The following is a 15,347-nucleotide window of genomic DNA, read 5'->3' on the forward strand; positions in this document are numbered from 1 at the left end:
AGGACAATACATTGGATATTGTTTTCTGCTGAATATGACTAGATTTCATCAACTAGGCTGAGGATTTTATAATGACATGCCAATGTCCATGCACATGCTAGGCTATTATATGGCTATTATATGGCTATTATATGGCTATTATATGGCTATTATATGGCTATTATATGGCTATTATAGGCTAGTTGATTTAGGTGATGTTGTAGTTTTAATTCTGGGTTTCCTACAGTGTGTTGAACACATGTATTCAGTAGTTCGCCTCCAGTGGTGCCGAGCGTCTCTGTAAAGCCCAAATCAAAGGTGTTCACGGCTGGAATTAAAAATACAAGGTAGTGAAACGTACTTCTCCCCGCGTCAACGTCATCAAAAGCGTCAATTTATCCGCTCACTTTACTAAGCCAATCAATGCTGGTAAAGTGAGCAAATAAAAAGCCATAAAATAGTCTGTCTGGCGTTATGACGGGTAGTTAAGTGTGTATTTAGTGTACCGTTTAGCTGCCAGTGTCAATAATACATGGCATATTTCAAATCTTATTTCAAAACATGAACTTGATGAATGCCTTTGTTGAATTGGGAGACCTGGCCTGTAGTCTGGGCAGGATACAGCCGAGGAACTCCGTAGAAAGAATGAGACGAATTCTTTCTAAACTCTTATTAGCTCCAACTCTCCTCACATTCTTCAGCCAACAGAGCAGGAGGCAGGTACAGTGGCTCCTGTCGGACAACATAACAGATACAACGGTATTGTAGAATCTCATTGCGGATTACATTGGAGGACGCTGTGTATGTGAATTGAACTCTCTACTGTCGCTCGGCAAGTTTCGACCCCCGTCGACGGCGTCTTTCCGCTGTGATTTCGGGTTAACCGGAGCGACTCCTGAAGGCAGCCACTACGGCGTGAGCTTCCCTCTCACAGTTGATGGTAGTGTTGCCATAGAAATGATGATTCATCACACGGAGGAATGATCGGGTCAACGTGGGGAAGCTGACCACGGATAATCAGACGTGACATAATGATTGACTGCCATATCAGAAATGATTCTGCGCTATTCAACTGAAATGGCCCATGTGTGTTGATTGCATTGTTATTGGAATAGGCATTGATTCTGTATTGGGCTATTTGATCATACATGATTGATTGATTGAGGTATCAGACCATTAATCAGGGGCATTCATATGCCACTTGGCGCAAAGGAATCCCTTTCATTGTCCAATCTCTGTCTGATTAGCTGAAAATCACTTACATTTAGCTCAGCAGTTGTTGTGGTGTGTGTAGTCGGCTATAGCCTAGTCGTCTCCAGTCGTCTCGTCATGGAGCGGTTCTCTAGCAGCTCAATGATCCTTTGTTTACAGCCAGACCGCGGCACGGAGTCTGCGCTTCTATTCCACCGGGGAAACTTTCTTTTGAATGATATTTTGTTTGTCATGTCCTCGTGATTATTATTTGTATTAATCTTGTCAGTTGGCCTTTTCATTGTGACTAAGGCAGTTCCTCTTTTGGTATTTTACTGAGCATCTCAAACGGAATTATTGATTTAATCATAATGGTTAACCTCTACGGGATCATAATGGTTCAACTCTACGGGATTGGTGTCCCCTGGCGGCTAATGTGATTAGCATGAGGTTGTAACAAAAAAAATGTCCCAGGACATAGAAATATCTGATGTGGGAAGAAAGATGAACAAGAATTTAAGCTAACTGCCCTGTCCAATTCCAGTGAAAGAATACCATGCTATTGTTTGAGGAGATTGCACAGTTATGGACTTGAACGTGGATTAATAAACCAATTAGGCACATTTGGGCAGTCTTGATATAAATATATTTTACATTTTATTTCATTTTAATTGTGATAATCAACAAGTATCATATTTTCTCAGACAGTTTGTGTTTTGAATGTGGCTTGCTATTAAAATGAAACGTGTTTAGTATGTTGAAACGTATACTCTAATTCACACCTTGCATTAGAGGACATATGATATTTTGGCAGCTCTTCCACAGTGGGAGTCATCCTCGTTTCCTGCCTTACCTAGGCTGTGTCTCAACTGGTGCCCTTTGTAGTACCCTACCCCATAGTGGCCCCTTACATGTCCAGATCCTCCTGATGAACTAACCTACAGCGGTCGGTGGTGCTGCAGGAACCAGGAAATCCAAGACAGACACGGAGACAGTATATAGATTATCTTAAATAGCCACTTCCTGTGCACTACGGCACATGTTTCACAACCACAGGAAACTGTTTAACTGACACACACAGACACAGCTCCTGAGCTGGGAGAGAGACAGCCTGTCTGTCTCCTGTGAATGTTGTTGGTCACAGAGAATGGCCCCGGCTTTGTCTCCGGACGGGCAGACAGGGGGGAGTGGAGTGGGGTGGGTCCCTCTGTGAGAAGAGGGTGGTGTCTGACCGTCTGACCACACACAGAGCAGACTCCTGTCTCCAGGGAGTTAATAAGAGTTGATGAACAGAAGCTGGTGTCTGGTTTATTATCCCTACCACAGCAGATAGCAGAACTAAGGTGTGAGAACTAACAGTCTTTCTCTTCTTCTTCGTTTCCTCGTCCCTGGGTTGAGTTTGGCTTCTGGAAATGTTTCAGACGCTCAATTACAAAATCAAAACCTACCGATTTGATATGCATCTGCAGTTGTTATCTCAGTGTATAAATATTATCATTGACTTTAAATAGACGTGTGGTGAAACAGCTTAGAGCAGCGGAGGGAGTCATCAGACATCAGTGAAGCGGTGACATGTAAAGTGTTTGACTGGAAACCTCTTGCGGGCATTCTTGGCTCCATTGTGCTACACAGGTCTAGGGCTTGTCTAATGGACAGAGTTCTCAAGTGTCCTGTAGACTGCACTACACTACCTGGCCCTGTAGACTGGTAGACTGCACCACACTACCTGGTCCTGTAGACTGGTAGACTGCATCACACTACCTGGTCCTGTAGACTGGTAGACTGCACCACACTACCTGGCCCTGTAGACTGGTAGACTGCACCACACTACCTGGTCCTGTAGACTGGTAGACTGCACCACACTACCTGGTCCTGTAGACTGGTAGACTGCACTACACTACCTGGTCCTGTAGACTGGTAGACTGCACCACACTACCTGGCCCTGTAGACTGGTAGACTGCACCACACTACCTGGTCCTGTAGACTGGTAGACTGCACCACACTACCTGGTCCTGTAGACTGGTAGACTGCACCACACTACCTGGTCCTGTAGACTGGTAGACTGCACCACACTACCTGGTCCTGTAGACTGGTAGACTGCACCACACTACCTGGTCCTGTAGACTGGTAGACTGCACCACACTACCTGGTCCTGTAGACTGCACTCTCTTTCTCTCTCTCTCCTCCCCCCTCTTTCTCCCTCCTCCCCCCTCTTTCTCCCGCCCCTCTGTCTCCCCCCCCCCCCCCCTCCCCCCTCTTTCTCCCTTCTCCCCCCTCTTTCTCCCTCCTCCCCCTCTCTCTCCCTCCTCCCCTCTCCCCTCCTCCCCTCTCTCCTTTTTTTGGGGGGTGTCTTGCTAATTGCCTATAATTTCCACCTTTTGTCTATTCCATTTGCACAACAGCATGTGAAATTTATTGTCAATCAGTGTTGCTTCCTAAGTGGACAGTTTGATGTCACAGAAGTGTGATTGACTTGGAGTTACATTGTGTTGTTTAAGTGTTCCCTTTACTTTTTTGAGCAGTGTATTTCGCCTAAGGATATGAGTCATAGTATGGTAATCAGATGATATGATAATAGTTTGTGTTTAACGTGAGCACAGTAATAATACTATTGACCCTGAGGCCTTCCTGTGTAGGACGTCGGTAATCATCGCCGTGATCACAACACACTGCAGTTGTGACATGTTGATTTAGCCAATTATGCTAATTGAAAACATTTGAATATGTTAACCCCTCCCCCTCTCCCTGTGTTCCTCAGATCAGCTCCATGCTAGCTAGCACCATGCTAATAACCCTGTCCCCTCTCCCTGTGTTTCTCAGATCAGGTCCATGCTAGCTAGCACCATGCTAATAACCCTGTCCCCTCCCTGTGTTCCTCAAATCAGCTCCATGCTAGCTAGCCCCATGCTAATAACCCTGTCCCCTCCCTGTGTTTCTCAGATCAGGTCCATGCTAGCTAGCACCATGCTAATAACCCCATCTCCTCTCCCTGTGTTCCTCAGATCAGGTCCATGCTAGCTAGCCCCATGCTAATAACACCGTCTCCTCTCCCTGTGTTTCTCAGATCAGGTCCATGCTAGCTAGCCCCATGCTAATAACCCTGTCCCCTCTCCCTGTGTTTCTCAGATCAGGTCCATGCTAGCTAGCACCATGCTAATAACCCTGTCCCCTCCCTGTGTTCCTCAAATCAGCTCCATGCTAGCTAGCCCCATGCTAATAACCCTGTCCCCTCCCTGTGTTTCTCAGATCAGGTCCATGCTAGCTAGCACCATGCTAATAACCCCATGTCCTCTCCCTGTGTTCCTCAGATCAGGTCCATGCTAGCTAGCCCCATGCTAATAACCCTGTCTCCTCTCCCTGTGTTTCTCAGATCAGGTCCATGCTAGCTAGCCCCATGCTAATAACCCTGTCTCCTCTCCCTGTGTTCCTCAGATCAGGTCCATGCTAGCTAGCCCCATGCTAATAACACCGTCTCCTCTCCCTGTGTTTCTCAGATCAGGTCCATGCTAGCTAGCCCCATGCTAATAACCCTGTCTCCTCTCCCTGTGTTCCTCAGATCAGGTCCATGCTAGCTAGCACCATGCTAATAACCCCGTCTCCTCTCCTTGTGTTGCTCAGATAAGCTCCATGCTAGCTAGCACCATGCTAATAACCCTGTCTCCTCTCCCTGTGTTGCTCAGATCAGCTCCATGCTAGCTAGCACCATGCTAATAACCCTGTCTCCTCTCCATGTGTTTCTCAGATCAGGTCCATGCTAGCTAGCACCATGCTAATAACCCTGTCTCCTCTCCCTGTGTTTCTCAGATCAGGTCCATGCTAGCTAGCACCATGCTAATAACCCTGTCTCCTCTCCCTGTGTTTCTCAGATCAGGTCCATGCTAGCTAGCACCATGCTAATAACCCTGTCTCCTCTCCATGTGTTTCTCAGATCAGGTCCATGCTAGCTAGAGCCATGAGCGGTCTACTGAAGAGGAAGTTTGAGGAGGTCTATGATGAGGACCAGTGCTACTCCTCTTCCTCCTCCCTGTCCTCCTCAGCCTACTCCGGATGGGACTCGGAGGGCGAGAGCTGCTACTCAGACACCCTTGACTCAACACCCAGCAACCCTGGCTCTCCAGACACGCATTGCAACAGTGAGTATCTAATCTACTTCCTCAGGCTTCACTATGTCATGATCATGTCTGATAGTGGATGTTATGCTGGTAGTGCCTGCAGCTCATTAAAACAGACTTACTGCCTCACACAGAGCAGCTCAATTAAAACAGACTTACTGCCTCACACAGAGCAGCTCATTAAAACAGACTTACTGCCTCACACAGAAACGGCTCATTAAAACAGACTTACTGCCTCACACAGAGCAGCTCATTAAAACAGACTTACTGCCTCACACAGAGCAGCTCATTAAAACAGGCTTACTGCCTCACACAGAGCAGCTCATTAAAACAGACGTACTGCCTCACACAGAGCAGCTCATTAAAACAGACTTACTGCCTCACACAGAGCAGCTCATTAAAACAGGCTTACTGCCTCACACAGAGCAGCTCATTAAAACAGACTTACTGCCTCACACAGAGCAGCTCATTAAAACAGGCTTACTGCCTCACACAGAGCAGCTCATTAAAACAGACTTACTGCCTCACACAGAGCAGCTCATTAAAACATATGTCTGTCTGTCAGTCTGAATACCTTTATATTCCAGGCCCTGGTTTTGGGTCAGTGGAGGGTTGGCCAGAAGGGCAAAAGGTTGTTAGGGTTCCCAGGATGGCAGGGCAGGGAGCCAGAGAGTGAGCAGGATGGCAGATGGCCAGGCAGAGAGAACACACAGAGCCTTGTCTGGGCCCTAGGCACACACCCAGCACAGGTGCCGCCTGTCTGGAAGAGACTGGGAAGGGAGGGGAAGGCATGTTGGAGCATGAGATGAAGGGTGATACCTTGTTAATCTAAAGGAGATAGTTGAACACCATTTTGAACTGGTAGTATAACAGACCTTCAGAGTCAGAGTGGAGAGTTTGTCCTCCTGTTGTTATCAGGTGGATGGATGTCACACTGAAACAGGCTCTGTCTGTGCTGCAAATGGCACCCTTTAGACCTGGGCCAATAGGGTGCCTTTAGACCAGGGCCAATAGGGTGCCTTTAGACCAGGGCAAATAGGGTGCCTTTAGACCTGGGCCAATAGGGTGCCTTTAGACCAGGGCCAATAGGGTGCCTTTAGACCTGGGCCAATACGGTGCCTTTAGACCAGGGCCAATAGGGTGCCTTTAGACCTGGGCCAATACGGTGCCTTTAGACCAGGGCCAATAGGGTGCCTTTAGACCAGGGCCAATAGGGTGCCTTTAGACCAGGGCCAATAGGGTGCCTTTAGACCAGGGCCAATAGGGTGCCTTTAGACCAGGGCCAATAGGGTGCTTTTAGACCAGGGCCAATAGGGTGCCTTTAGACCAGGGCCAATAGGGTGCCTTTAGACCGGGGCCAATAGGGTGCTTTTAGACCAGGGCCAATAGGGTGCCTTTAGACCAGGGCCAATAGGGTGCTTTTAGACCAGGGCCAATAGGGTGCCTTTAGACCAGGGCCAATAGGGTGCTTTTAGACCAGGGCCAATAGGGTGCTTTTAGACCAGGGCCAATAGGGTGCCTTTAGACCAGGGCCAATAGGGTGATCTGCTCTGTGGTGGCTACAGACGGGCAGCACCATCTCCTATTTCCTGCTGGGTCAGGGGTCAGGGTTAGGTGAGGACAGGTTGAGGCCCAGCCACAGGTCCTCATACTAGGGTTAGACATCTCCCCCTGTCCTGGGTCCTTTCTGGTTCTCTCCTTCTCACTTTTGGTCTTTAATCCAATCACATTTCATTTATCACATTCTTTCTAAACAACAGGTGTAAACTAACAGTGAATGATTACTAACGGGCCCTTGTCTAAGGGCACCCTATACCCTCCCTCCGCCCCTCTTCACCCCCCCCCCCCCCTAACTCTTAACTGGTTAGGACAGCTCATGAGGTCTCCTAAATATCTGTCGACTAAGTGGAAGGCTTATGACTAAAGTGTCTTATCTGATTTATGCTACCATCTAGTGGCAGTAGAAGGCAGTGCAGTTACTTTGACAAACTGCAATTCCCTTAATGTCTCTTGTTCTTGAAAGCTCTTATTAAGTAATGACCAGTGATAACACCAAGTCTCTCTCTCTCTCTAGCCAAGTCCATCCCGAAGAAGGCTAAGCGTGAACGGCTAGGGCGGGGCAACGTGACCTTTGACACAGTGACAGTGTTTCTCTTCCCGCGATGCCAGGGCTTCAGCAGCGTGCCCAGTAGAGGGGGCTGTTCCCTGGGCATGATGCAGCGCCACAGCGCCCTCCGCAGGTACACCATGGAAGAGTACGCTGTGGAGCAACACATCCTTCGTCGGGAGAAACTCCTCAACCGCCTCCGAGAGGAGAAACTAGACGCTCTGAAACAGAAAGTGAGCCCTGGGACACACACGCACACGCACACGCACACGCACACACACACGTCTCATATGTGGATTAGCTAGAAATGAAGCTAATATGCAGCAGTGTCTGCTGGTGGAAGGTTTTATTCCTGGTAGTGTAAAGGTTTTATTCCTGGTAGTGTAAAGGTTTTATTCCTGGTAGTGTAAAGGTTACATTCCTGGTAGTGTAAAGGTTATATTCCTGGTAGTGTAAAGGTTATATTCCTGGTAGTGTAAAGGTTACATTCCTGGTAGTGTAAAGGTTATATTCCTGGTAGTGTAAAGGTTATATTCCTGGTAGTGTAAAGGTTATATTCCTGGTAGTGTAAAGGTTTTATTCCTGGTAGTGTAAAGGTTTTATTCCTGGTAGTGTAAAGGTTTTATTCCTGGTAGTGTAAAGGTTTTATTCCTGGTAGTGTAAAGGTTATATTCCTGGTAGTGTAAAGGTTATATTCCTGGTAGTGTAAAGGTTATATTCCTGGTAGTGTAAAGGTTATATTCCTGGTAGTGTAAAGGTTATATTCCTGGTAGTGTAAAGGTTATATTCCTGGTAGTGTAAAGGTTATATTCCTGGTAGTGTAAAGGTTTTATTCCTGGTAGTGTAAAGGTTATATTCCTGGTAGTGTAAAGGTTATATTCCTGGTAGTGTAAAGGTTTTATTCCTGGTAGTGTAAAGGTTATATTCCTGGTAGTGTAAAGGTTTTATTCCTGGTAGTGTAAAGGTTTTATTCCTGGTAGTGTAAAGGTTTTATTCCTGGTAGTGTAAAGGTTTTATTCCTGGTAGTGTAAAGGTTATATTCCTGGTAGTGTAAAGGTTATATTCCTGGTAGTGTAAAGGTTATATTCCTGGTAGTGTAAAGGTTATATTCCTGGTAGTGTAAAGGTTATATTCCTGGTAGTGTAAAGGTTATATTCCTGGTAGTGTAAAGGTTTTATTCCTGGTAGTGTAAAGGTTTGAGTTCTATAACAAGGGGTATTCTAGCTCTCTTTTCTAGAGAAAACCCACACACATGCATCACAATTATCCTAACCCCCCCCCGTCTCTCCCCCCCGTTTCTCCCTCCCAGCTGACTAAGGGAGGCACAGTGGAGTCAGAGGAGGTTGACCGCCTCACCATCGAAGACATCCCTGAGGACGAGATGGACATTAGCAGCTGTAACCTAGACGACGACTCCTTCCTCCACCCCTACCCCTCCAAGAGGAGACAAGCCCTGCTGAAGGCTGCAGGGGTGAAGATCGATAAGGAGGAGAAGAGGAAGCTCCAGCAGCTGAGAGTGTCCAGGGAGGACTGTGGCTGTGACTGCCAGGGCTTCTGTGAGCCAGAGACCTGCGCCTGCAGCCTGGCAGGCATCAAGTGTCAGGTAAGACACTCACATATCACTTCTTCAACTTCAATGTTAACTGTAAATACTTTATATTCCTAACAGTATGAGCAGTGGTTAGTTGTCCACTGTTCTACATTATTCTGATCCCTCCGTGACAAAGCAGAACCTGATTTTTGAACGTCCTCTTCTCTCCCCAGATGGACCACTCGTCATTTCCCTGCGGCTGCACTAAGGATGGCTGCTGTAACCCGGAAGGGCGTATAGAGTTCAACTCCAGCCGGGTTCAGACCCACTACATCCACACCATCATGAAGCTAGAGCTGGAGAAGAGACTGGAGGAGACGTCTGGACCAGAGGAAGAGACCGCCCCAGCCCACAACCCCCTGTCCAACCTCCCTTCCATCCCAGACCGCCCCTCCTTCCACTTCAGCTCAGAGCTGGAGAAGAGACTGGAGGAGACGTCTGGACCAGAGGAAGAGGATCTGGGAGAGACCGCCCCAGCCCACAACCCCATGTCCGACCTCCCCTCCATCCCAGATGGCCCCTCCTTCCACTTCAGCTCAGAGCTGGCGGCGGTCGGGGAGAACAGCTGTAGCAGCGACATGACAGACTCCTCTGTCTCCTCGGGGGGGAGTGAGGACTCAGAGGAAGGGGCGGGTTTAGGCCGGGAGGACGATGTGGAGGAAAACGGACAGCGCCGCGTCCTCAGCGACAACGACGACTATAACGTAAATCACTACGTTGTTAATGACAACCGCTGTTGCCCCAAGCAATGGCTGCAGCAGCAGAAGCAGGCGTCGTCCATGACGACAACAGCCTGGATGTTGGCAGGGTTTAGCACGGCAGACTTCCCAGAGGAGAATGACAATCTAGAGGTGCGCACAGACAACCGGGCCATGGCCATATCACAACGGTTCGATGATAACGCTAACCAAGGCAACGGTCTGTTCCACCACCACAGCAGCTGCAGTTACTCTAACCCCCCATCCCCCTCCGTAGACTGCCCCAACCCCCCATCCCCCTCCGTAGACTGCCCCAACCCCCCATCCCCCTCCGTAGACTGCCCCAACCCCCCATCCCCCTCCGTAGACTGCCCCAACACCCCATCCCCCTCCGTAGACTGCCCCAACACCCCATCTCCCTCAGTAGACGGCACCGCTGCCAGCTACATGGACCTTAGCCTGTCCTCAGAGTCTGACCTGGAGTTCTTTGATGGTTTCTGTCTGGGTCCTTCCTCCCTCTACAACTCCCTAACAGAGTACCAACACATGGACACCTTCTTTCACTTCCAGTTGCCTAGTTACCCCAGCAGCCAATCACAGGCCTGCGACCCCGGGACCTGCCCCCTGGAGTCTCTGATTGGTCTGTCAGAATCTGACCCAGAACCCCCTGCAACGTTCACAGACAATCAGTTGTTGGAAGAAGCCGTCAGGGGTTAACTATCGGGACCTGAACCGCCAACTCTTTTCTGGACTATGTAGGGAATTAGGGGGGATGGGGGTCAGTGTAAACAGACTTCTGTTGGAAGAAGCTGTGATTTCTCTCTTGCCTTCCAAATGTTAGCAAAGCAGTTGGTAATTATCGCTATATGAAATGGCAGCTAACGTTTCACTTGGTAATTATCGCTATTTGAAATGGCAGCTAACGTTTCACTTGGTAATTATCGCTATATGAAATGGCAGCTAACGTTTCACTTGGTAATTATCGCTATATGAAATGGCAGCTAACGTTTCACTTGGTAATTATCGCTATGAAATGGCAGCTAACGTTTCACTTGGTAATTATCGCTATATGAAATGGCAGCTAACGTTTCACTTGGTAATTATCGCTATATGAAATGGCAGCTAACGTTTCACTTGATAATTATCGCTATATGAAATGGCAGCTAACGTTTCACTTGGTAATTATCGCTATATGAAATGGCAGCTAACGTTTCACTTGGTAATTATCGCTATATGAAATGGCAGCTAACGTTTCACTTGGTAATTATTGCTATATGAAATGGCAGCTAACATTTTATAAAAGTGAGATTAAAATAAGTCATTTTCTACTTTGTAAAATAATAGTGAAGACATCAAAACTCTGAAATAACACGTGTTGGGTTTTATATATCGCTAAATGTCAACCTCCGAAACTAAGAATCGTACAGCTGAGTATTAATGAATACTCTGAGAAACCAAAAATGCTATTCAAAACACCTATAACTTTTATCTATATATTATTATTATTTTAATGTATTTCTTTTATGATTGACTATTTATTTTCAGATGAAAAACCCACTAAAGCTGTGCTGAAGCAGCACTGTGATTTGATATTTATAACCTGGAAGTGCAATATGTGTCCCAAACCCTATTCCCTATATACTGTAGTACCCTAGGGGCTCTGGTGTAAAGTGGTGCACTATATAGAGAATAGGGTGCCATTTGGAACTGAATCCGTATTAGACATGGTCAGCAATATGGGATTATATAAAAGACCATTGGGAAAGTATTTAATATCTGTTCTCTTATTGGTTAAACAACATTTTGGTAACATTATTTTAGTAGTTTGATCTAATTTCTTACATGTTGGGCAATACGAGAGAGGTGGTGTTTACTCAGGAGGGCTATGGCCCAATCCCAAATCAATCCCTAAACCCTACGCCATTGTGGAGATCTGATTGGTAAAAACAATATAATGACACTTCCACCTAGCCTATCAGGGAGCTATTACCATATTGACTGCACCTGTCAAATCCAATCAGCTCTCCACACGTGTAGGGTTGAGGGGTCGATTCGGCCAACGTCTAGCCATCTCTACTAGGCCAACGTCTAGCCATCTCTACTAGGCCAACGTCTAGCCATCTCTACTAGGCCAACGTCTAGCCATCTCTACTAGGCCAACGTCTAGCCATCTCTACTAGGCCAACGTCTAGCCATCTCTACTAGGCCAACGTCTAGCCATCTCTACTAGGCCAACGTCTAGCCATCTCTACCAGGCCAACGTCTAGCCATCTCTACTAGGCCAACGTCTAGCCATCTCTACTAGGCCAACGTCTAGCCATCTCTACTAGGCCAACGTCTAGCCATCTCTACTAGGCCAACGTCTAGCCATCTCTACCAGGCCAACGTCTAGCCATCTCTACTAGGCCAACGTCTAGCCATCTCTACTAGGCCAACGTCTAGCCATCTCTACTAGGCCAACGTCTAGCCATCTCTACCAGGCCAACGTCTAGCCATCTCTACTAGGCCAACGTCTAGCCATCTCTACTAGGCCAACGTCTAGCCATCTCTACTAGGCCAACGTCTAGCCATCTCTACTAGGCCAACGTCTAGCCATCTCTACCAGGCCAACGTCTAGCCATCTCTACTAGGCCAACGTCTAGCCATCTCTACTAGGCCAACGTCTAGCCATCTCTACTAGGCCAACGTCTAGCCATCTCTACTAGGCCAACGTCTAGCCATCTCTACTAGGCCAACGTCTAGCCATCTCTACTAGGCCAACGTCTAGCCATCTCTACTAGGCCAACGTCTAGCCATCTCTACTAGGCCAACGTCTAGCCATCTCTACTAGGCCAACGTCTAGCCATCTCTACTAGGCCAACGTCTAGCCATCTCTACTAGGCCAACGTCTAGCCATCTCTACTAGGCCAACGTCTAGCCATCTCTACTAGGCCAACGTCTAGCCATCTCTACCAGGCCAACGTCTAGCCATCTCTACTAGGCCAACGTCTAGCCATCTCTACCAGGCCAACGTCTAGCCATCTCTACTAGGCCAACGTCTAGCCATCTCTACTAGGCCAACGTCTAGCCATCTCTACTAGGCCAACGTCTAGCCATCTCTACTAGGCCAACGTCTAGCCATCTCTACCAGGCCAACGTCTAGCCATCTCTACTAGGCCAACGTCTAGCCATCTCTACTAGGCCAACGTCTAGCCATCTCTACTAGGCCAACGTCTAGCCATCTCTACTAGGCCAACGTCTAGCCATCTCTACCAGGCCAACGTCTAGCCATCTCTACCAGGCCAACGTCTAGCCATCTCTACTAGGCCAACGTCTAGCCATCTCTACTAGGCCAACGTCTAGCCATCTCTACTAGGCCAACGTCTAGCCATCTCTACTAGGCCAACGTCTAGCCATCTCTACTAGGCCAACGTCTAGCCATCTCTACTAGGCCAACGTCTAGCCATCTCTACTAGGCCAACGTCTAGCCATCTCTACTAGGCCAACGTCTAGCCATCTCTACTAGGCCAACGTCTAGCCATCTCTACCAGGCCAACGTCTAGCCATCTCTACTAGGCCAACGTCTAGCCATCTCTACTAGGCCAACGTCTAGCCATCTCTACTAGGCCAACGTCTAGCCATCTCTACTAGGCCAACGTCTAGCCATCTCTACTAGGCCAACGTCTAGCCATCTCTACTAGGCCAACGTCTAGCCATCTCTACTAGGCCAACGTCTAGCCATCTCTACTAGGCCAGCAGCACAGTGCTTCTGTTTGAGCTGTACTGTATAACATTCCTATTTTAGAAATCAAATTATAGAGTACTGGGTCTTTCTGTAGATACTGCTATCTATAATGTTACCATAGAGAATCACTATTTTATAAATCATTTGTGTAGATTGAAAGAAAGAATTATAAATCTGTGTCACTGAAATTATTTTATTAAGAAAATGCAAATTGTGTATTTTTTTTGTTTTTTAATATTGAAACCTTTGTAATAGATAAATGTAGACGTATTTTGAAAGCTTTTGCTCCCCAGTATTTTCCATTGGACTATGAAATGCCACTAAAACAAAATGAATTAGAAAAATATCCATATGATCGTTGTGACTGAGACGACATGATATTTTTATGGGTAAAAAAACGTCATATATTTATGCAGAAAGACTCAGAAGTTGTGTGTTTACCTCCATTAAGTCCTCAAGCAGACCTTTTTGAACAAATGGCCTGGATGCTGAGATGAAGATACGGAACTAGTTGAGCTGATCCGTACTCTGTCTCTACAGCCAGCCCCGTTCACACCGTCTGTTTTACGATCTGATTTGGGGTATACTTTAAAACGCTGCATAATGTATTCTTCTGCTATCTGCCTTCATTTGCTTACGTTGACATCATCTCATTGAGAAAAAAAAAACCAAGGCCACCAACAGAACACATCTTCTCTGGTGTAAATGCATTAATCTAAGTAAAGACATGGCAACAATGGGTATTCATTACATTCTTGAATGGAGAGCAAACCAGAGCAGTTTGATTTTTCCCTTTCATTGTCCCTCTCTAACTGCCCGTTTTTAAAAAGCTGTTCATTTCATCCAAGTCCCTTTTTGACAGTTTGTCCCTTTTGAAAAAATTAAACTTTTTCTTAAATGCTTGACTTTGTTTGTTCATCTTGGTCTCTATTCCCATTTTGTTCTTCTTCTTTAGTGTTTGACCCCGTCAGATTTGTATACCTTCACCGTAGCTTGGCCTTTCTACTTACTAAATAAACTAAAGAAGTAACAATGAAATAACAATGTGGAGGCTATATACAGGGTGTTACGATACAGAGTCAATGTGGAGTCTATATACAGGGTGTTACGGTACAGAGTCAATGTGGAGGCTATATACAGGGGGTACCGGTACAGAGTCAATGTGGAGGCTATATACAGGGGGTACCGGTACAGAGTCAATGTGGAGGCTATATACAGGGGGTACCGGTACAGAGTCAATGTGGAGGCTATATACAGGGGGTACCGGTACAGAGTCAGTGTGGAGGCTATATACAGAGTGTTACGGTACAGAGTCAATGTGGAGGCTATATACAGGGTGTTACGGTACAGAGTCAATGTGGAGTCTATATACAGGGTGTTACGGTACAGAGTCAATGTGGAGGCTATATACAGGGTGTTACGGTACAGAGTCAATGTGGAGGCTATATACAGGGGGTACCGGTACAGAGTCAATGTGGAGGCTATATACAGGGGGTACCGGTACAGAGTCAATGTGGAGGCTATATACAGGGGGTACCGGTACAGAGTCAATGTGGAGGCTATATACAGGGGGTACCGGTACAGAGTCAATGTGGAAGGTTATATACAGGGGGGTACCGGTACAGAGTCAATGTGGAGGCTATATACAGGGTGTTACGGTACAGAGTCAATGTGGAGGCTATATACAGGGTGTTACGGTACAGAGTCAATGTGGAGGCTATATACAGGGGGTACCGGTACAGAGTCAATGTGGAGGCTATATACAGGGGGTGCCGGTATAGAGTCAATGTGGAGGCTATATACAGGGGGTACCGGTACAGAGTCAATGTGTGGAGGCTATATACAGGGTGTTACGGTACAGAGTCAATGTGGAGGCTATATACAGGGGTTACCGGTACAGAGTCAATGTGGAGGCTATATACAGGGTGTTACGGTACAGAGTCAA

At 47.0% G+C, this 15,347-nt stretch overlaps 1 protein-coding gene across 1 annotated transcript in view; it reads left to right on the forward strand.

The window, feature by feature from the left end:
• Nucleotides 1-14,304, forward strand: part of LOC129858924 (cysteine/serine-rich nuclear protein 1-like) — a 14,907-nt gene extending 603 nt beyond the window's left edge. Inside the window, exons 2-5 of the mRNA XM_055928162.1 lie at nucleotides 5,099-5,303; nucleotides 7,357-7,622; nucleotides 8,699-8,992; nucleotides 9,154-14,304. Coding sequence (XP_055784137.1) covers nucleotides 5,108-5,303; nucleotides 7,357-7,622; nucleotides 8,699-8,992; nucleotides 9,154-10,395 — 1,998 coding nt within the window. The 5' untranslated portion in view covers nucleotides 5,099-5,107 and the 3' untranslated portion in view covers nucleotides 10,396-14,304. The remainder of the gene's footprint in view (nucleotides 1-5,098; nucleotides 5,304-7,356; nucleotides 7,623-8,698; nucleotides 8,993-9,153) is intronic.
• Nucleotides 14,305-15,347: the final 1,043 nt, after the last annotated feature.

This window comes from Salvelinus fontinalis, chromosome 7, assembly GCF_029448725.1.
Source record: "Salvelinus fontinalis isolate EN_2023a chromosome 7, ASM2944872v1, whole genome shotgun sequence".
NCBI classification, from domain to species: domain Eukaryota; kingdom Metazoa; phylum Chordata; class Actinopteri; order Salmoniformes; family Salmonidae; genus Salvelinus; species Salvelinus fontinalis.